Source organism: Amblyomma maculatum, chromosome 1, assembly GCF_055883805.1.
Source record: "Amblyomma maculatum isolate TAMU_Amacu chromosome 1, ASM5588380v1, whole genome shotgun sequence".
NCBI classification, from domain to species: Eukaryota; Metazoa; Arthropoda; class Arachnida; order Ixodida; family Ixodidae; genus Amblyomma; species Amblyomma maculatum.
Genome location: NC_139344.1, coordinates 437,173,563 through 437,197,143, shown reverse-complemented (window position 1 = coordinate 437,197,143; position 23,581 = coordinate 437,173,563). Strand labels below are relative to the sequence as shown.

The window sequence follows — 23,581 nt, the reverse complement described above, 5'->3', positions numbered from 1 at the left end:
CTTCAACCCATGACTTCTAAACTTTGGACTCATCTATACGTAGCTACCCTGAATATTCGAGGATGCCATCAGTAACCTGGCGTCAGGGAAAATACCCGGGCCCAATGGGCTTAGCGAGGCTTTCTTCAAAACAGTTCAAGACCCTTTAGGCTGAATGTTTAGTATTTAATTTGCTGAGGCTTATGTAATGAAGCGTGTCCTTCCTTATTCCCCCACGTCTTACACTGTGCTCATTCCAAAAACAGATGATCCGCAGAAGCAACTGGCGGTGATGTCATATCGTCCGATATGCCTCACCAACGTCGATTACAAAGGTTTCATGAAGATACCGGCGAAGCGATTGCAAAGTGTTATAAAACTGCTTGTCAGATCACATGAAACCTGTCGTATGAAAGGGCCGACGATTTCTACCAATACTCACGTCACTCGTAATGTTTTAGAATGCTGCGATATGTTTTTTAGGCCGTATAGCCATGCTTCAGCCTTAGTTGTCGAAAAATTGTGACCGTGTCTCGCGTGACATACTTTTCACTATGCTTTATGCCCTGATGTCGGTAACGTAATCGCTGATGGCGAGAAGATGGCGTATGCTGACGGTACAACACAGGTGATGGTGAATAGAGACCTTGCCAAATTTGTGCAAGTGTATTCTACTGTGCCGGAGTACCTGGGTTTGATCCTGACCTCGGCGGTTGCGTTTCGATGGAGGCGAAACCAAGAGGCGTCCGTGTGCTTTGCGATGTCAGCGCTGTTGTTGTGGCTGCCGGAAGAAAGTAAAGAAAATGCACCGGCCTGCTACTGGCTCTGCAGCTGAGCCACCTCCGCTGCCTCGTGCAGACAGAAGAGAAAATAGGCAAGAAAAAAAAGAAGAGGGAGAGAAAGACCCGCGCCGCAACAACAGCCGTCGTCCACCACCACCGAAGCGATGGCGGGTTCAATGACAGATAAAAAATTACCGACGATTACGTTACTTCCTAATGCGAAATTTGAGCGCAGCAAATAAGTTGTTTCACCTTTTCGATAGATTGAGGCAAAGAAATCGAGCAACACATGTATGCGCTATCACAGAATTTTTTTTTTATTTTTCACACGTATTCCTTTAACAAAGACTCCACTAACAGTTCTTGATAGTCATGAAGGAAGCTTTGCGGTCGGAGAAATAGACTGATATATGTTTGACTTGGTACACCAATGCTTGCTTCTCAAAGACGAGATCTATACAAGTGCCTCGCGAGGTTGTCACAGCCGTGGGACGCGTTACGAGCGAGAGGAACGGGATGTTCTCCCGCATAAGTGTGAAGAAATTCCTGTTTGTCTTTATGTCAACATTCGTCTCGCTCATGGCTCAGGAAGAACTGGCAGATAATTTCGCAGTGGCGAACGGCAGCGGCAATTTCGGCTCGGGCGGTGCACATATACAGATCCGCCGCAACCGATCTGGCTCTCTGATTGCCACCGCACAGGGGTTGGTTACATTGGAGGAGGAGCGAAGAAAGGAATTAAGTTCGAGCCGGCGCTTTGACAACCGGAGACTCGCAGGAAGAGGGGGGCGGCGTGTACACCCAGCGGCAAACGATGGGGGCAGAAGCGCGCACAGCAAGCGGACAACGCGATAAAGGGAGGAGGGAAGAGATAGCAGCGACTGACCGATGCTGCTGACGCCGATAGTGAGTCAACCCCAGCTGCGGAGTTGGTTTCAGGGACAACGCCGCCGATGCCGACGCACACAATATGATACCCTCGCTTCCGCAGCGCCAAGAACCAGGTCTAGCATGTGGGAAGATGGTCACGTATTCGTCGACGTGCCGGGGCATACGTGAAATAACCGGCGCGTCGGCAACTGAAGAGCACCCTATCCGCCACACAGGAACAGGGGGGGACCCTCCCCTCCTCTTTCTGCATGGCGGCGACGGTGCTCTATGCAGTCACGTTATCTTGACTCTCTAGCGGCGTCAGCGGCATCCAGCGGTATCAGTCGGTCGCTGCTAGCGCTGGGGGGATGAAAGGGGGGCGGAGCTGGTTACGAGGCCGACGACGACACCGACGCGAAACCCAGGAACGGACGCCAAAGAGCTGCGCTCTAAAATCAGTGGCTGGCTAGCCCCCGCCGCAAACACGTTGACCTACCGTACCAGCCCCGTAGAGCCAGGAACTGCCACCCTTCACCACCTCTCCTCCTCTCTCGATCTCAGCGCACGTTCACTCTCACCTTCCTCCCTTCCCTTATGGTGTGGTTCGGGTGTCCACAGCTACAAGTGTGACAGATACTATTTATTATTATTCTGTGCTTCATGTGTGTCCGCTTTCTCCTTTCTTTTTCGCCCTTTAAATTGAGGCTTTGATTGATTGTTAACAATGGGCACCGTTAAGAGCGCATCGTTAATAATCCCCATAATTATTAACGGGTGACAGATATTCTGGCGTCCGCGACAGGACATTTGGTGCACTCAAGCTCAGAGGACGGAGAACGAGTTTACGGAGAGGTCGTAAACTTTGTAGCAGCAGAGCGATTGCGAGAGGTAGTGCCGCGCGGAAGCGTTTAATGCTAGGTTCTCTAACCAGAGTTCAGGCTACACACAGACGGTTCGCGCTTCAGATATGAATCTGAAAGAGCTGATTGAGGCTGGCACCCAGTTGGGGTTGTCCGGTGCCGAACTGCACAAATGGGTTAGCGAAAGAGAGAAAGAAGAAAGAGAGAGAGCAGAAAAAGAATGAGAGAGGGCTCTAAAGGAAGCCGAGAAAGAACGAGAGGGCTCGAAAAGAAGCCGAGGAAGAAAGAGAGAAGGCTCGAAAGGAGCGGGAAAAGGAATTTCAGCGGGAAAAGGAAATTATTACTATGAAACTTCAGCTCCACAGTTCAGGGAACAACAATGGTTTTGCTGGAGTGCATAGCTCCAGTGAAGGACATAGCAGCTTGCGGATAGACGCAAGTAAATTGATCCCGAAGTACGACGAGAGAATAGACGATCTCGATGCGTTTCTCTTGCGCTTCGAAAGGATCGCCATTAATGCAGATTGGACAGACAGTGAATGTGTTATCGTCTTGAGCACTTGCCTTAGTGGCGAAGCATTAAGTGTATTTGGAAGACTTCCTCCTGAGGATGCAGGCAGCTATAACAAGGTGAAAGATGAATTAGTTAAAAGGTTTAGATTTACGACGGATGGGTTTCGTGAGAAGTTCAGGACTGGAAAACCTATGGACGGTGAAATGGCAACACAGTATGGTGCGCGATTGAGTCATTATTTTGACCGCTGGACTGAACTCTCAAATATTAAACTAGAGTATGGCGAACTCCGGAAACTACTAATCAAGGAACAATTCCAGAACAGCTGTCACCCTGGTCTGTCGCTTTATCTAAAAGAAAGAAAAGCGCATACATTGGACGAAATGATGCATCTCGCAGACCAATATTTGGAAGCTCAGGGAGGCGAAGATTTGAGCAAGATTGTACATTCTGAAACCACTCGAAGGCCCGAATTCCTGCAGAAACAACCTAGCGTAAAGTCACCCCCGAGGGACTATCTCTGCGGACAGCTAAGCCATTATGTACCTAACTGCCTCAAAATCTCAACCAACAATCCATCCGCGTGTTGGAAATGCGGACAGAAGGCCCACAAAGCGATGTCGTGTCTCGACGTTCACAAGGCAGCTCCACAGGCCGCATGCGCGAGGGCTCTGACGGAGTCGGAATGTCGCCTGGAGGAAGAAGATGCCGATGGCTTTGTTGAGCTGAAGAACGGCGAGAAAGTCCGCGTGGTGCTCGGCCTAGAGGAGGAAGAAACAGAGGAGGGTGTTAATCGGAAGAAGGACAAAAAAAAGCCGTGTGGTGAACGCCGTAATACATGTGCAACCTGGATCTGCGGTGAATCGGATGCCGGTTTCAAGGGGAAAGATAGGAAGAAAATCAGTTTCTGTGCTACGAGATACAGGTAGCAGTGCCGTAATTGTTAAACGAAGTTTGATTCATGAGAATAATCTGACTGGTGAGAAGTTCCCTGTGAGGCTAATTGACGGCTCAACTTAGTTGCTACCTGAGGCAAAATTTGAAGTGCAGACGCGATATTGTTCTGGGAAACTGACAGCCCTGTGCATGGAACGCCCTATCTATGATTTGGTGTTGGGCAATATCAAGGGCGCAACATTTCCCGAAGATCCTGATCAAAATTCCGCGCCTGTGCGCTGCAGCGAATCTAATAAGAAAAAGGCAAGGCGAGGCAAGCAAGGCCGAGAGAAGCCGGAGGAAAAGCCCCGAGAAAAGAATAAAGAAAAGAAAACACCTCAGAAGGAAACCAAAAGAAAGGGACGACAGAGAAATTTGAAGTCAGGAAGGCCTAGGCCCTCGTTGATGCAGGTAGCCCAAGTGTTTTTCCTGCTTATGGGGGCATTACTTGGAATATGTCACCTTTAGCGGAAGGAATACCGGTGCCTAGGAAAGAACACTATTACAGTGATTCTCTTTGTTGGTCTCTGTGCGTTGGCGCAGGTTCCTGTGTATCCACCGGCGTTACTGGTTGCAGGGGCATTTAGCGGCACACATTGGTTGTGTGACTTGAAAGGTGACTATCAGAACATGGAAACACCTGAAATGCGAGAGCCTAGAGCAAAGGCAGAATCCCTGGCGGACAGAAGCGTGTCACGCAATGACCGCAGGTTGGAATTACGCTCAGAAATTTAGGTTTGTGCGCTTCGCATTTGAAAAGCTGTGTATTGTTTTTTCCAATATGTATCCGACAACAGTGTGTTGCTATGTTTGTGAAGATCACGTAGTGATATGTGAAAAAATTTGCCATCAAAGTCTGAGAAACTTGTAAGACTTCTGATGTGTGCCTTGTAATCTGTGGTTGAAATTTGTGCAACGTATGTGCGTGGCGTGGACATTTGCCCAATGTGGTTTGTGAGCGCATGCATGTGCGCGCGATGTTCGTGGTCGTTGGCGGGAGGCCCACGCGGCGCCGCATGGAAAGTTAGAGAAAAATCTCCTTCCCCGCGCGAGAGAGCGCGTAGCTTAGTACGCGTTGCGTCGCCCTCTTTCCCATCACCCGGCGATGACGCGGACTCATCAGTCTGGAATATGCCAGAAAACTTCAGAACATTTTATGGGACCTAGCCAATGACGACTCGCGGCTCGACGGGAGGAGAAGGGAGCGGTCTAACCAGCGAAGCTAATTGTGTGTGCGCGCTAGCCTTGGCTCGCCTTAACAGAGAGACGCGGCGCGCCCTATTTATGGAGTCCGCGCCGCTTCTGCATTCAGTCAGTCAGTCAGTCAGTCAGTCAGTCAGTCAGTCAGTCAGTCAGTCAGTCAGTCAGTCAGTCAGTCAGTCAGTCAGTCAGTCAGTGAGTCAGTGGTTGCGGCGTGTTCGTAAGTGTGACAACTGGACTCCCGAGGATTACCCGCTGTTGGCAAGCCCACGGACCTGCAAGGGAGCGGCGCTCGTCTTGTATGGCGGCCACATCGTAACTCTCGAGGCGTCGGACTACAACAGTGCCCGGTGAACAATTTGATGTTTTTGTGACTCTCTCGTGCTTGATCTGTGTTGTAAATCCTCTGTGTTATTGAATACCTCTGTAATTGCATGCTTAGCGTTTGTTTTTCTGTGAACCTCTCGTCTGTGCAATTTTAGTGTTTGTGTATTCCTCTGTATCATCTCTTGCTGTGTATAAGGTCTCTTTTGTTTGTTACTTCTGACTCCAAACCTTACTCTGACTTGAACCGGTGACAACGGTACCAAACGGCCACCCCCTTCTGCCACTACAAGGTAGTTAGGTTCCGGCTGAGCTTGCCACGCATGTCCAGGGCATCTCCTTTGCGACCGGAACAGCTACTCCCACTCACTCTAAGGGTGTCTGGGAGTGTGCGCACCGTTAAGGGCGCATCGGTAATAATCCCCCTAATTATTAACGGGTGACACCGGGAAAGTGAAAAGCAACCCATACGTATTTAGCTTAAAAAAGCCCGCGCATCGGCAAATGTACGTTTAAGCAGCACTTTTTAATGGTTTTCCTGAATAATCGAAACAGGCTCAAATCTCTCCTAAGAAAAAGTGGCACTTACAGCTTACAGTTTGTGAGGCTTCAGTGAAATTTATTCCGGCTTTCAGCTTCTAGGCTGAGTTGAAGATGTCACGTTTCCCTGCTCGTTGTGCCCGCCTTCCCATTACTTCACTCTTACGAGCCGTCGCTTATTTCTGCCGCGGCCTTCCTGGAGAGGACATCACTCAGGCACGCTGTTTCTCCTCAGGCATCCTAGAAAATATACGAAAGAAAAGATCAGCCTTCGTTCCGTATTCAATGAATAATTTTCTAGCCTGTTAAAGTGATAAAAGGCTGTCACTGAAGCAATTAGTAGGACCTTCAGTGGGATCAATGGTGAGTTTCGGTGATGTAGTCATCGGATGGTATCTGAAGTCAATTGAAATATGAGGTGCACTATTTGTACACATCTACTGCTTGACCAAGCAAATGTGATCCAAGGGCTACAAAAGACATTTCAGAGGCAGGCGAAGGAAACCAGATACATATTGCTGCAAGCTACCAACGAGCGCCACAGAAAAGATTTTGCTTTCAATCGTTAATCCGGCTTTTGCGCGAGTTTTCTGCACATGCGCGAAGTCGTAGCGGCGACCGATGGAAACACATTGGACGTCGTCGACGGCGTTTTTCGGCGCCGCCAGTACACGGGGGCTGGCGCCGCGGGGCGGCACGGTGACCGTCACAGGCTTGGCAAAGCGATGCCAACCACACCTGCCGCGTACGGCTGCCCTTTCTAAGCGTGCCGAGATGCAAGACGCGGTTTTTCGGGTTTCCTTCGGCGAGCCGCGACCAACAAGCTTGAATTAGGGCCCCCAAGCGTCAAGATGTGAATGGCCGACCTTAGCAACCGACTACGTACTCTCGACTGTGCAAAAAGCACTTCGTTACAGGTATGGATGCATCTACAGGAATTGTGCATGATGAAAAGTATCTACCGGAGTTTGCACCAAGCCTGTAACCCACCAGTGATAGCCGCAATGAGAATTTGTTCGGCGCGTCTGATGGCGATGTATTTTGTCGTTTGTTTTCTTTACGTGCAAATGGGCCGGGTAGCGCAGATATCACAGGTGGCTGTGTGTGCCACATCGTAATATTTAACATGTTTTATCACGACTGCCGCCTGAATAAAAGAAAAAAAAAGGCATTTGTTGTGATGCACCGCCGTTCGCGAGCCGATTGGTTGAGCTGTTCCTCAGGCTCGCGAACGGCAGTGCATTAAAACGCCGTATCTTTTTTTTCTTGTTAGTCAGGCGGCATTCCCGATAAAACATGCTGCCTAGCGCACACAGCCGCCTGTGATATATCTAAGCTACCTACCCCTTTCGCACATAAAGAAAAGAAACGACAAAATACATCGCCTTCAGGCCCCGGCGCAACTAAAGCAATCACGCACCGAAGAAATCCTCATTGCAGCTAGTATCACTGCTGCGTTACAGGCTGGGTGCAAACTCCAGTAGGTGCTTTTCATGATGCATATTCCCTTTAGATGCATACATACCTGTAGTATGTGTTTTTGCCGCTGGGATCATATGATGCACTTGACGCTCTTGCACAACGTACAGTATTTTTTTTTACCTTAACGGCTCGCCTTCGTCCACGCCAAAGCATTCGGATTTGTTCCTTTGGTGTACGCAATGAGATGCACTTCGTTAGGAAGCTATCGTCGTCTTCGTCCAAACGTTTGCAACGGCAAAGAAACCGCCTGGCACAAATAAGTCTCCTGGAGGGTTCATGCCCGTTCACTTGCAGAGTGGATCGCTCTGGACGAAAACAGGGTAGGTTCCTGACCGAGATGCGCATCCGATATGTAGGAGATGCACATGTGTCACCAAGTCGTTGATTCCGCAGAAATCGCGGCGGAGGCAGAAAGGTTGTGGATCGTTTCACAACAGAATGACCCTTCGCTGTGCACTGAGAACGTTTTCACCACTGCGAGCACATCCGTTCTGACTCCTGAGTCCTGAGGGCAGAAACCGGCTACAGCGCTGAATCATCCGTTGCCAGAAAAATGCCGCGCGTTTCTTGCAGGTGTGCATTCCGGCCGGGACAATTACCTTTTCAGGGGGTGTGTGCAAGTGCCTCTCTGCCGAGCTTCGTAGCTGCAAGATTGTAGATGACGCGAGGAGGAAGCGACGCCCATTGCACCATGCCGGCGCCGCGGCGACCGCATTGTGCTCGGTAACTCAAGACGCCCCGCGCATATGCGCCGCTCGAAGTCACCGGAGACGATTCCACCTAGCTCTGTACCATCAACAAACCCCTGGCTCCTTTGCCCTTTGAGATCCCTCTCTCTGTCTCTCTGCCTCCGCGCTTTCCTGTCTGCCGAAAACCTGCACGCTGAGAGCATCTCATTCTGTCACGTCGAAAACGGCCCGCGCTACACGCTCTTACAATACGAAGATAGTATATGCGTGCGTTATGAGTGGATTGGGAAAACGCTGCACATTCCCCCATACTGCGTAAACATGATTACTTCAATCACTGTCACTGCTTTCTGCCCCGAGGCCAAAAAAGGGTGGAAGCTTTCGCTTTCTACCTGCGTTGGCGTGGCCTTTTCGTATGGTGTGCTTTCGCGTCGCCTGCTACACTACCGTCCAATGTGTTTCTCGCCTGCACCCGCAAAGTAGAAACGTAAGCTTGAAAAACAATATGCAGAAGACTAAGGTAATGTTCAAAAGCCTCGGAAAGGAGCAGCAGTTTACAATAGGTAGCGAAGTACTGGAAGTAGTAGGCGAATATGTCTTTTTACGACAGGTAGTAACCGCAGATCCGGACCATGAAAAGGAAATACCAAGAAGAATAAGATTGAGATGGAGCGCATTTGGCAAGCACTCGCAGATTATGACTAGCAGCTTACCGGTACCGCTCAAGTGGAAAGCATACAACAGTTGCATCTTACCTGTACTCACCTATGGGGCTGAAACGTGGAGGCTAACCAAGAGAGTTCTACTTAAGTTGTGGACAATCCCGAGAGCTATGAAACGAAAAATGGTAGGGGTAATATTAAGAGATAGGAAGCGTGCAGAGTGCCGACATTCTAGTGGAAATTAAGAAGAGAAAATGGGCATGGGCAGGACATGTAGTGTGAAGAGAGGATAACCGATGGTCGCTTAGGGTAACAAACTGGATTCCAAGAGAAGGAAAGCGTAGCAGGGGACGGCAGCAAGTTAGGTGGTCGGATGAGGTTAAGAAGTTCGCAGGGGTCAAGTGGATGCAGCTAGCACAGAACCGGGCTAAGTGGAGAAATATGGGAGAGGCCTTTACTCTGCAGTGGTTATAGTCAGGCTGTTGATGATGATGATGAATCACTAATTTAATGTCACATGGCCATGCTATGACCACACGGTTTCGTTTTGTATGCGCATTCTCACTTACAACTGGATTTGCACTGGAAATTAAATAGATCCAGCTGCTTTTGCATTGTAGTCGTTATGACTGTATATGACATACAGTACAGGCATATTGGATGGTGACGACAAGAAGTGACCAGAGGGACTCCTCCTCGCCTTGTCTTTCTTAGTTTTCATTCTTCTGGTATTTATTGCGAGCAATTCAACAAAAATTCATAGTCAGCGCTGTGTCTGTGTTTTGTATTTTCCCTATCCAGTTTTAGCGCGCTGTTCCCGTTAAAAATGATGTACAAACTGGCCCGGCTACTTTGCTAGCCGGCTTCCTCGACAAAATGGCACCTTGCCGACCATGGGCCGCCAAATGCCCAAGCAATCGTTGCCAAACAGATCGACAATCAGTCGGGGTTGCAAGCTCGGGCCATGGATGCAGGCCGACTTCTTCCCCACCTAGTACGAGGCCGACCATGGGCCCCAATCGCCGAGCTACCATAGCCGAATTGGTCGGCGTTCAGTCAGGTACCCGGGCTTGGGCCTTGGTTAATGGCTGACTTCCGCCCGACCTTGTACCTGGCCAACCATGTGCCGTCATTCGGCCGAGCACCGAATGCCGGCCAGGTCGGCTGCCGACCAGCTGCCGATGTTCGGCATAGGTCGGTAGTCGGCCAAGGCTGTCTGGAATATGTACTATGGACGAAAACCTGCCTTCTCTGCAAAAAGCTGCAGACTATAGAAAACGTTTGTATCGATTACTGGGAACCCATTTTTCTGTGGAATGTTTACCATCATGTCATAAAAACGAACTCCTGAGTAGACCCGTACGGGATAAGACATCTACCGACAGAAAATACGGCCGGCATACCTTACGATCTAATAATGGTTTAGGACTCCATATTAGATGAATGACCGGAATTCAGGTGCGACACGCCGGTGTCAACACTAGGTCTGTGCGAAAGAATTTTATAGAGAGTGCCGTATATCTTCGATAAATGTATCGAGCTAAGCCAGTGCCACCCGGCATGTCTCGACATCTTTCAAAAATTGGTTACATTAAAAACATTTTAATCCATTAGCTACAGCCGAAAAAAGCAACGGACAGGATTTTTCATCTAGCTGATGTACAATAACTTCGATTAAGTTATCGTCTTCCAAAAGTTTGGAAGAGGACATCAGAAAGATAAAAAAGAAAATAGAATTATTAGATGAGGACCGATATCGAGGAGCGCTCGTTCGCGCCAGGGCCGAAAGATGGGTCGCCGGCGAGACGCCCACTAAGCGGGCTCTGGGTCTTGAAAAAGCACAGGCTCATCGAAATGACATAACCGAAGTAGAATGGAACGGAAGCCTCGTGACAGATAAGAACGACATTGCACGCGCGTTCTTCGACTATTATCAGGAGCTGTTTGCTTTTCGGGACATGAAGTTGGAGATGTTTAAGCAGGTGTTTCTTTCCTCCTTGCCACGACTGGATGCCACCACAAAAGAAAAGTTTGAGCAGATCGATTTCCGAGGACGAGGTTGAACGCACCATTGATAATCTGAACCCAGGAAGGTCGCCTGGGCCGGCCAGGCACCACACCAACATCGCACCAACCCCGGCCCAACGTCGACAAAAATTGGTACCAACATTGGCGTAACACTGGTTTTTTGAGAAATTACTACATTTTTCTATATTAGTCCGGCTTATATGCCAACATTGCACCTGTGTTAGCACTGCCAACATAGTCTATCAGCTGGCCGTGCCCCTATTGTCACGTATTGGCACGCCACTAGTATTCATTGCCACATGTGGCATTGGCACTACCACTGTGAAGCCACCTTTAGCCATGCAGTTATTTCACCCTTGCCTTTACTGCTGCCATTTGCTTTACTGTCACTCTGACAATTGTGGTTTTCTGATGTAGTCATTTCCCAATACCACCTTGCATGTCATCTCCCCAAGGAGCCATAAAAACCATGCAATTAAATGAGGCAAGCAAAATATTTTCCGAAAACATTTTATGGAGAGCTCATATACATGTACATGCCACAAGGACATCAGAGGGCCAAAATGCAGTGCAGGAGGCATTGGGTACAGGGTTAATATGGGAGAGGCTAGTAGGTGTAATTGGAAACAAGGCATTAAGCAGCATATGACCAGGTAGTGCAGGTAGAGGTGATGGGGTGCAGTGTGCATTGGTCATGATGGAAGTGGCTGGACATGTTGAGCAGGGTTGATGCACTATAGCCTCGAAGTGCGAGAGGTGTTGCAGGAATAGGAGGCTGAGCATGGGTGCATTCCAGGGCAGTGTCCACCATGGATGGAAAATGGCAGTGGACTGTGTTGAGCATGATAGTTGGCAGTGAAGGGTCAATGGATCAAGTGATGAGGTTGAGGGGGCGGGGGAAGCGCATGACCCAGGTAGTAAGCTGGGCACCTCACAGGAAACAACCATTCAGGAACAGTTTGTTGAGGAGATTGGCCCGTGGGTCTTACAAATGACATCTGCACAGAAGACAAGCATATATCACCATAAGATCTAAACATACCTTCTCAACGCTTACCCAAACACATATTTGAAGTCTGGGTGCTCTATACGATTGAGTACAAAATACAGAACCCCGCTATATTAAAACCTCTGATAGAGTAAAGTGAAATTGAAGTCCCAGTTCATCTTCCATAGGGAACTGTACATTTTTCCCCTTTATAGTAAAGATGGTTTTGGTAAAAATTGGTTAAAGTGCTTCTGGCCATGGCGACGACTCTCGCGCAATACCTAGAGTCGCGAGGCCACGACTTTTTGTATTTGAAAACAGAACAATAACCCCGAGTGTTCGTTTAGATGGCTTTACTACTAGCCGTAGCAGCAGTCAGAAGCCTACTTTACAAAAGCCTTGGAGCCGTGAGGGAAAGCGCGCAGCGCGAAGAAGAAAAAAGTAAAGCTGTCTACAAACATAGCAAGGAGGCGGCGTGTTCCATTCAGAAAGTAAAGGAGTAAAAGTGCAGCAAGAAATAGGGAAGGGAAAGAAATGGGTTAACATTCACTGCAATGTGCAGTACAAATCATGAGGCAGTGGTGGCAGAAAGTGGAGGTGCAGCGAGTAAGGTCTTACAGCACTTGAGTGCCATGCGAATTTATCATTTATTGCCTTTTAAAAGACAGAAAGCAAAAAGGGACACCATGTTCACGCAAGGCTTTAGTTTTTACATGAAATCGAACCTGGTTGCATTCGTAATCACGTCTTCGTGCTTCAGAGATACTTCCACAAGATGTAGACAAATTTTATAATGAAAAAATCACACATAGAGATGATAAAAGCGAGATGGAAGGTATTTAGGCTTTTTTTTTATTAAGCAACAAGACGTGTTCAGTAAGTGCCTATTTAACTACTAGACAGCACTTTCAGGACCATGTCATCACAGACCACTGATACAGTAAAGGCCATGATATAGTAAATATTTTCGCTGGCCTCAGTGGCTTTACTATAAAGGGGTTCTACTGTATATATTGAAGGCCTATTGCCACTCATTCTTCTTTTAGAGCACTTTGCGAAATGTTTCTGGGCCTGCAAGGGCATGCAGCATCTTATGACGTAGGTATAATAAGCATATATGAAAAATAATATCCATTCCAGATACAAAACAAATATATTTGGAAGGAAAAACCTGCTTCCGGCAAACCGATAACTTCAGGTGGATGCTTAGTGTTCATATAGAATCACAGTTCCTGAAAATATGACGGTTCCGGCTCCAGAGCTTTTAATTTTTAAAAAATTCCTAAACATTCGTGCAATAGACAATATGGATTACTAAGCATGCAAAACTGGATGATATTAAAGAACACATTAAAGGATATTTTTCTGCAGTACACCAGTTACAGGCACGCATACATTACTGCGGCCAGAATAAAGAAATAATTGCCCTGACAGAATCAATCAAGCTATCTTCAATCAGCTAACTGAGGGAGATGTGTACATCGCGGATATTCTCAAGGCTGTGTACGCATATAATATTCTCAAGATAACCGTACCATTTAAAGTTCCAGCTTTTTAGTTTTCACCGCTTTATTGCTTGCTGCATTCTGCTATAAACAATTGCCTTACTTGTAATGTACCAAGGAATAGTTTTCATACAGTGTTCATTATAAATTAGACACCAGAACAACATGCACACAAACAAGAAAAGAAGAACGGGACAGAGTGCCATTCACAAATGATTTATTGTGCAGAATAAAGTACATATATATCTCACTGCCGGCATATGCGCAAGGAACCCATTCACACCATGTAGTTTAAGACATGTTCAAGAAGCCCATGCACTATGCTACGAAGGATGATATCAAGAATAGTATTGATAACTTTACCACTCAAGCTTTATGTCGACTTTGCAAGAAACATACAGAAACATTGCCTGCTTATTTCTTAAATGAGGTAATAAGCACGCAAAAGTCAAACTGGAAACCTCTATTCCATTTCCATTTCTTCATAATACCCTACCCAGTAAATTCCAGTACATGCCTGACTACAGTCGGATTAGATACAGGGCCAGCAGTCTTTGATTTTGCGAGCCGGAAATCTTTCTATATTAATCAACGAAGTTCTTAATAACGTGAATTTACTTTTTTTCTCTCTCTTTCCGTGTTGCAAGGTGCACAGATAGCCAAAAAGCTGATGAAAGCATTTAACCACAAAACTGTGTTCGCAAAGCATCAATCAGTGACTAAGAATGACAAATTACCATGAACGCACAGGCACCATGGTATCAGCCTACATTAAATACTCGACGTCAAGAGACCAGCCACTCGAGCGCCTGCTACTTGTCTTATCTTATATTTTAAACAGTATTTTTCATCCAAGCCGAGAATTTCATTGCATATGTATATCCCATAAAATAAATATTTTCCCTACGACAACGGTGCACGACATTTGGTCAGCAGTTTCCTTTAATATTTTTGTGAGCGCTAAAAGCTTGTTTAAAAAGTTGTAGAGTATATTGCTATTCTCTCTCAGGTAAACAGATTGCATATGCAACAGAATCACGAAGTGGAAAGAAAGAACGCTAAACGCGGTACTGTCAAAAGTGAAGGGATGCGAAATCAGCACCGAGAAATAAATGTGGTTACGAAATTTAACGTAAAATAAGCCATAAGATCATGGTTAAATTTTGAAACATGTATCGGTGCTTTAATCTATGCATTGTCACCGGCGAGTAATTAAGATCTGGATATGCATCAGGCTTCACTGTCTACGCCAAAACGTGACTGTTTACTAGAGTGAAAGTAAATAAATGCTAGACATATAGTGGGTGTGCAGCAGATAGTATAACTTGCTCACGTTTCACCCTGTCCTTCTGGTGCGCCAACCACACCTGGATCTGCCTAAAGTCGTTTCATGCAAGGCCTATAGGCCAGCAGATGACCTTGAAAATATTGTCAGGCGGGCGGCCAGAACGGCACCTCAAGAATCGCTCGCACCACTTCGACTCGACTCCGATACACGGACGCTCATCCCCATTTCGTGAGTGCGCAATGGCCGTTGCGTCACATGTCGACCCTAGACAATGGCTCTCTTCGTGATGCCAAAGCGAGTAGTTGCAATTTTGCAACTGGCCTACGATGTGCTCGTTTGCGACAGAATGGGCTTGCGTAGGTGGTCGCTTGATCGATGCACAGCCGCACAAGGTACGAAATATTGAATTAGGTCCTGTTTACGAAACCACATCTCTGACAATGTTTCGATCTCTCTTTCAAACCTTCCGCTCTTTTGAAGAAGGCTCTTGTGGACAGAAGAATATTGGTGCCAGGAATCATATACTTGCTTTTTATCTGTGTTACGTTATTTTGATTCTTGCTTTTTATCTGTATTTAGTTATGTTGATTCTAAAAATAAAGTGCTTCTAGCGACGCGTTGAAATGTTTCAGGAAAGTGGGATTGCACGGTATTAGATTTCGGAAGTTTGAGCGATTTAAGAGGAAAAATTATGCTCTTTTTAATTTGAAGGCTGTGACTGACAAGTTAGTCCGCACTGAAAACTATACTCATCAGAGCGTGAGATGCATCAGTTAATGATGCAATGCATAGTTTCTTACAACACTATACGTTAAAGCTCTTACGAATAGCTCAGTTGACAAGAGCCATCTTGAAATTGACAAGACGAAAAAAAACCCTATTTTGTACTTATACAGGCACAAATGTTAAAAGTGAGAAAGTCTCATACTGCACTGCTAATGAAATGATCTTTGGTAGGCCTTCACTGGGAGATGTTGGCAATTAATCACGAGACTAAGCAAACACGTGATCAGATGAAAGCCAATAACAAGTGGTAGTTTGTTGAAAATAAAGAAAGAAAGCTTCAAAGCATTTTGCCTGGTCTGAAGCACGAAATAGCCATTGCTGCCATGGTAGGGTAAATGTAGCTTGAGATTAACACTAAGGTTTGAAACGAAGTTAATTGTACTGATCAGCCACCAGAAATGGAAAACCGGCTAGTATGAATTACACAGAGGGATCTCGCATTGCAGAGTTCAACTCATACGAAACATTAAAACTCTAACGATACTTGTCAGTTTAAAAATTACTGATAATGAATTGATGACAAAAAGTGTAGCCCTCGGCCCTATGGCTGCTTGAAAGGGTACTGTTATAGAATGCTGAAAAGCATGTGATAAACGCTATAAAGCATAGCATAATGTACAGTACAAAGCGCGAAGGATGAAGGTACAAAGAAAACTGACCAATTACTGTTTTGGTTAATGTTGAACTAATCAAAGAACTGCGTAGGGAAACAATAAAGAATACGGGCAGCATCAAGTATATAAATGCCGTATTTAATGGTTCAGCGAGAGTAACGGTTTCTAAAAATGTGAATAAGCGAAAACAATAAGTCAGGTTAGGTCGCGGGTAATACTCTGTTATGTATGGTCGAGCAATGGTAAATATCGATGGTTGGGTATACCGTGTGGCGTCCGTGATGGCGAAAAAAGGGCAAGCTTAATTACTGGAACTGCCCATAATTTTTCGCTCGCGACTAGCCAGAATGACAACAAGGAGCCTAACTGTTTCCTCGCAGCAACCTTTATTAGCAGGAAAAGAAAACACTACTTTTAATTTTAGAATGGCTTCTTCTTCACTGTATTGTCGTGAGGAGACATCTCCCTTTTCATGACTTCGTTAACTGGATTTCTTTCAGCCCTTTAACTTTATGCACTATATAGCCGTACCTATTACGTCACTTATGCCGGAGAGTACGTTTGTCCTTATCAGCACCGAAATAAAAATATATAGGCGACACCTGAAATACACATTTCTATGAACCATATATTTTTGTCAGTGCAAATAGAAACAAATATAATGCCAAGATAAATAACCCCGGCCGTGAGACGTCATATGACGTCTACTCAGACAGAAGGTTGATAGCTAATTGAAGAAAGAAAAAATTGATTTGAGAGATTTGAGAATAAGAAAACGGCCGTTACGAGAAGTGTCTAATGTGAAAAATGATAACATCAATTAGATACTGCATATTCTTTCTAGTATGTTCGTCCCAATACGCGAAATGAAAAATAAATGTCCACGAAAAAATTCTCAAGCACGCAAGATATAATCAGGGTCAGATTACCATTTCTTAAGTCAGTGGTATTGGGAAGCATGCCGAAGTATTTCCTAGGCATTTTAGAAGCGTTCATTTTTTCGTGAAATTTATCTATTTGTCTTGCCTAAACCAGGACGAAGTGCGCAATGAGCTTGCTGACCGCCATAAACTTCGGTAACCATCTCTGGGGACTGCGGTACGGGCGCATTATAACGTTCAGGAATAAAAATAGGCTACGGAAGGCTTTCGGAGCGTCCTGTTGTAAGTGCACCTTCTAACTTTGGTTGGACTTAAGCTGTGAGAGACGCCGTATTGCAGGGCTCCAAAGATTTGGAATATCTTTGGGCACAGCAGTAGAACGCCCTAGCCACTGCAGCACCATGGCGGGGCTTTAATTTTAGTGGAGTGCAGCTCTGAGAAATGCCCCTTCGGTGGACTCCTGTCTAGTTATATTATGTTTAAACTTCCCAAGTTGGAAATAATTACCAGTGTTTAAACAATGCCATGAATGGCGACGGGCGCTCTCGATGTCGGTGCACTGAGATGCTCCGCCTAAGCAGACGTGGGTGTGTAGTATTACAGGGGTGCAATTTCGTATCATTTCATTCATATCATACTGTACTCACCACTGCATGTGCTTTAATGACTGGTTCGTAATCTTCTGAAAATATGACGTATTTCGTCTGCTGTTGTGAAATATGGCAGACGAAATGTTCCTCATTGATTACAATGCGCGAAGGCGTGACTTCTCACAATCTGCAAATGCGTAGAACGCCGATGGAGCTCCTGAATGTACATCATGATTACTAAGAAGAAATTATTCTCTTGGACGTGATTAAGTGTGAGGGGCGGAGTCGCCACTTCTGACATCGCTTCGTTCAGTAGCCGTCGTGATTTCAATTATTGAAATTTCACTTTTCACATTTAATGAAGTGCGAAAGTTACCGTATAGACGCATCCTGTTAGCCACAGTATAGTGTGAAGTGCTTAGCTACTTGGTATGGGCAAACAAATAGGCAATGTTCTAAGGTCGAAACAAGATCAAACAAATGCGGGCATAACTATAGTAATGACGCAAATGCTTATAATATGAGATTTAAGCAATTGCCCTTTGGCCTCTAGCATCATGGGGACCACAGGAGCTCTGCAGGCAAGGCGCTTGCGAATAGTATGGACAAATGACACGACGGGGTCCGTGTGCAACGGAAATGTGGTGTTGAGTAGCGTTTTACAGATGAATTAATAACGTGAAGTTGGGCCCACCGCCCAAGAACTTGCAGACTATTCATAGCCGCTTTTCTTCTGGACCAGCTGTGTTCACCGAGTAAATCCTCTCTATTTCCACAAAAGAATGCCTCGCGAATCCCATGCCAGGGTGGCTATGTTGTGAACGCCATGTTTTTAAGAGCGTGCACAGGAAAGGAATTGGATATCTGTCAGTGAAGGAAGCACTCACCCTCTGTCGCGACATGTTGGCCGCCGCGTCGTGTGTCTCGTCAGTGCCCTGTGTGCGCGGCGCTTCGGCACTGAGCGCTTCTGGAATCCTTCGCTCCGCCGATCAGTCCCCAAAGTGAGGCAGTGTCTCTTGTGCCGTCGCTGCCGCCTCCGTTGTCAGCGGGCCCGCCAACTCGGCCCCCGTAGTGAGTCGGCGTGGGGCGCGCGGGCGTCTGCCACGCGCACTCCATATACGAGCTTGGCCTTCGGTAGTCTTGGGAGGGGGGGAGTGCCACCTTCGCTTCGCTCCGGCGGCATTACTGTCTCCCGTGTCGTCGTCGTCGCGGTGACGAGCTTGGGGGCGGATGCCGCACCTTCCCCCACTAGCTTTCCGAGGCGCTAATTACAGGCACCTCTTATTCACTCTTCGACCTAGCGAGCCTTTCGTTTCCGTCGCCGATTTTTTCCTGATTGGTTTGTTTATGCAGATCATGCCACCGTGTTCCCCTGACCTCTAAAGTGTGCCGCAAGAAACCGTTACCTACATTTCCACTTGGTGACGTCAGTGGCATCCTACTTGACGATTCCTCTCTAAGAAAATAAATTGTGACTGTTTTGCGGGAGTGCCGCCTATACGGGTTTCATGGCCAATGCCGAGTGTCGCGCAAACGTCGACTACACAGCAGGAGGTTAAAGCTTACATGTGGAACACGGCGGTCTGTATGGGAGCCCACAAATAGTTCCATGCCATTGGACATTGGAGACATTCAAGGGCAGTCTTTAAGGATCAGGACGAAGAAGAGAGAGGGGTGTAGAGCAGGGATGTATGTTGCGAAAATGCAAACCATCGTACAGTTATAAAATATTCTGGAACAATCTGTATGTAATCATCGGGGTGGTGATACTGGCTACCCTTTTTAACGGAAGGATAGCACGTGAACCGGACGGTCAATAAATAAAAAATAATAATAGTGTCCTCAAAGCTACACATACTCAATGAGTCACTTCAGGTCCGACGAGTCTAAATGCGCCGCGCTTCCATTTCGAGCCTCTTTAAAGCCGAGTGCGGCCGATAGTGAATCCGTGCTGGACCTAGGTTGAATTATAAAAACATATTTAAAATTGAAGTGATTGCTAGAGCCGGCTCATCATCAGGACCTTTGTTATTTTTGCGACTTTATTGAAGGCGTTAGCTCCATCCGAACGCGTAATAAGTAAACATGTGACGATAAAAAGAAGGCAGCTTCACATTCCCTACATAACGAAATTGTGACGAGTAGATGCTGGATAAATTTCTTAACAAGTTTTATTTGAGAATTTCTATGGCCAGTCTGTCACAACATGATTACCTTTTTCGGATCGGTCGGAGCCTGCTTCTTTGTGCAGGATTCCATTTCTTTCGCGCAGATACACTGGGTCATTCCAATATATTCAACAGAAATTATCAGTAGGATATATTCTGTCTCACCAGACATTCAACATTTTTAACGTTGCCAAATCCGCTACATTTGGTTGAAATTCTAGTATTTAAGCAACCAATTTATATAGGTTAAATTAACAGGACTTGGCACTTAATCTGCCATCGCGAAGGATAGAAGGAAGGCTGAGCGGATGTCGATTGCTTGGAGGCCTACCTCCGTATAGCCATCGGTCTGGCACATTAGAATTAACTGACTGCATTTCTATCGCCAGTAATATTGCCACGTGGTGGTGAGAAGAACGTAGGCACCAAGAGAGAAGACAAGCGTAATAGCGCTAGCGTCAACCGTTCATTGGGCTGACTTGCATTTGCAAAAAGAAACAGGCAACTCATCGGCGGCGGCAGCAGCAAATGTGTTTGTCGGTCGTCGAACAAAGAATGCCCGTCACACCCGTCAAAGCTCAATTTAAAGACGACAAAGAGACATCTGGATAAGCTCGATGAAGGTGGCTAGCACAACCTGGAACAGTGCAGTAACACAGGCAAGTGGCTAGAATCTTCTAGATACATCTGGGCGCATCTTGCGCTACAAAGAAAACAAAAAAGGTGCGTTTCGCGACAACGATCGTGAGCAAACAGAGTACAGAATCGATCTATGCGCTACAAATACAGACCTGAATGGTACGCGGTAATATGTACGATTACTTTCAAGTTTCAGGTCATGACACATGCACTCAAGCATTCATCTATTTTTCAGATTATATGACAAGTTTGATATTCTCTTACTTTTCTAGGATGTTTCCTTCCTCTACTTCTATCCTTTAGCGTATCTGTTTGAAAAAAAAAAGTGAAATAGTACCGCCGAGGTGGCGCAGTCGCTAGGGCGCTGAACTACTTAACCCAAGGATGCAGGATCAAATCCCTCCCATGGCGGCCGCTTCTGGATGAAGGCGAAAAGCAAGGCGCCTATGTGCTGTGCAATGTCAGTGTACATTAAAGAACCCCAGGTGATCGAAATATCCGGAGCCCTCTCCTACGGCGTCTATCATAGCCCGAGTCGCTTTGGGAGCTCAAGCCCCATGAATAAAATTATTCAATAAGTCGCAGAATACGGTGATGGAGCAAGAAAATATGCAACAAAATATCTGCCTTTCCTGAACCTCGCGTTCCAATGTAATGAAATTCCGCAGAATGTCTGATAACTAATGTGCGCTTTTATGTAGATGCCAATGTCGCTTTTGGTCACTATAACGCATTTACCAATAGATGTTTGATAGTGGCCAATGGCATATGTGCCTATTTCCCTTTGGTGATCCCTGATGAACACATGACACTTGAAAGCGGATATCCATTCGTTTCTCAACTAAAGGCGGTCATGGGTCTTCCAAAATATATGCGAGATTGTGCACTGGGAAACTGGAAACAAGGCTAACGGCACAGCCCGTGTGGTGTACGGCTTCCATGCTCCTGACAACAGCGCGTGGTCGAAATTATCCAGAGCCCTCCACTATGGCTACCTCCTAGTCTACGCTCAACTCTGGAGGATGAGAATCCCCATAGCACGTGGTGGCATAGCATGAGGGTTTTGAAATGCTTGATGCTTCGAATCAGCCCTGAAATGAATGTCGGCAGTAAACAAATGATAGTTATCTTTTTTTTTGCTTCAATAGAAGTTCACCTGAGACTCCACACACATTTCATCTACGAGCCGGAGAGGACCCAAATGGCAAAACCAATAATATAGTATCTTTATGTATCTCAGTGCATTACTAGCCACCAAGAGAGCAGCCAGTGAATTGTCCACCGTAATCTACGCTTTTCAATATGCTGGACCGAAGGACTAAGACTGCCGCTGTCTTCTGTCAGCTCGCTGAAAGTCTTGCTGCCGCGTAGGATCGCGTTGTGAGTCATTCGAATCGGTCAGCTCCAAGGTGTTACCGAAGCCGTCGGAAAGCATATGCACGTTTCAGAATCCCGCCTTTCCCGGGATTATGGTAATGAAGGGAAAGGAAGAAATTATGGTTATACCCTTGGCACTACCATATCCCCCCCCCCCCTTTTCCTTGTCGACATTGGCCAATTGATCGACATTGGTCGTATAGAAAAGGAATTTCCTTCCAAAGCAGCGAACTGTGGACGCGCGCTGGTCACTGTTTCAGTGATTACAGCAGGCTTGTGAATTACTACGACTGTTCTCATAACCTTATCACTTTAACTACGCCGCGATCCCCGAAGATCCGATAAGATCAAAGGCCCTCTTTCCTGCGGATTTACTATCCATTTTATATTTCATTTGCGTGGCGACGGCATGACGGCATCGTCAGAGGAAAGCAGTTAGTAAATACTTATCTCTAAAATCAGTACATACTATCCTGAAATATTTCGTTATTTTCGTCCCATAGCTTCAAGTACAAGCTCACGTCTGCTCTTTCTTCCACGCGGGATCGTTTGCTGTCGTACACACTCCAATAAGACCGCGAGCTTCGTTATCAAGCAGTAATATTTTTTATTTACTGTAAATTTTGCAGTTGATAATTCTGCCACATAAACAGGCTCACGCTAGGTGCAATTTGAACATTTGAACGAAACCTCGATTGATTGTGCGATGTGACGCAACAATATCCGCGTGAACAGTATACATTACATCAGCTTCTTGCATCGAATGACTTCCAATTGCATTTTTGCGTTTCATGAAACCGCGATCTTCTGCTGACTAAAATTAAGCTCCTCAAGTGGGGTGATGGGCGAGTGGGGCTTTCTGTGGAGTGAAGTCGGAAGGGTCGCAGGTGGATCGAATTTATAATGACTGGATAGGGATGGTGGGTAAGTGGTGGCTGGAGGCTCTCCGTAGAGTGAAGGCTGAAGGGTGGTGGATGGATGGAAACTCGCCACTGGAAGCTGCGTTTTTACTTCTGGCAGCCAGGGAGGTGCAACCGCCGGTGTGGGCTCCATTGTAGGTACTGAGGGAAGACCTAGTAAGAGCTAAGGCATTTGTAAGTCGAGATAACTAGCTGTAGTTTCCGTGCCAGCTGTACCTTGGCTTTTACGCAACTCCGTACAGCCCATATACCCTAATTATAAAGTAGTATGGTACGTCAACTCGTGACTGTCGAAAACGTCGGTATGACGCGACGCTACTCGGTGGCCATGCAATGTCGATTGCCCTTATCTTCCATTTTAAGTGATCACAGGGAAAAAAGAAGGAGTGCAGCTAGCCGCACTTTCCATTCTTCTGCCTTAATTTCTCTCTGGTACAAATGAGTTAAAAGGAAGGAAATTTTTGGAATGGTTGCCAAAGCTGAAAGCAGGCTGCACAAGAAATATTCGAGGGCTTTGTTTGAAAATGCGGAGCACTCGATTGGGACATTACACTCAATGTTACTGTTCATTTAGAGAATGTAATAAATTAATTGATATTTACACTCAGAGAATATTATTGGTGATGATTGGTTTATAGGAAAGGAAAGGCGCGCTGTCACAATTTTTCCGTGGATGCATTAACCGCGCCGTAAGGGAAGGGAGGAAGGCGGAAGTGAAAGTGGTCCGAGAGAAAGGGGTGCCGTAGTGACGGGCTCCGGAGTAATTTTGATCACCTGGGGATCTTTAGCGTTCACTGACATCGCACAGCACACGGACGCATCTTCGTTTCGCCTCCATCGAAGCGCAGCCGCCAGCGGTAGGGCTCGTGCGCGGTATAATTCAACCCGGGCTCTCCGGTATGCGTATTTGGCTTTACTCGGGGTGGTGGGGGAAAACATTTATATAGGATACAAAATGC

At 46.4% G+C, this 23,581-nt stretch overlaps 1 protein-coding gene across 1 annotated transcript in view; it reads right to left on the bottom strand.

Annotated features, from left to right (window-relative positions):
- Positions 1-6,066: 6,066 nt before the first annotated feature.
- LOC146209484 (uncharacterized) overlaps positions 6,067-23,581 on the bottom strand; it is a 200,202-nt gene continuing 182,687 nt past the window's right edge. Inside the window, exon 13 of the mRNA XM_084600614.1 lies at positions 6,067-6,245. Coding sequence (XP_084456740.1) covers positions 6,237-6,245 — 9 coding nt within the window. The 3' untranslated portion in view covers positions 6,067-6,236. The remainder of the gene's footprint in view (positions 6,246-23,581) is intronic.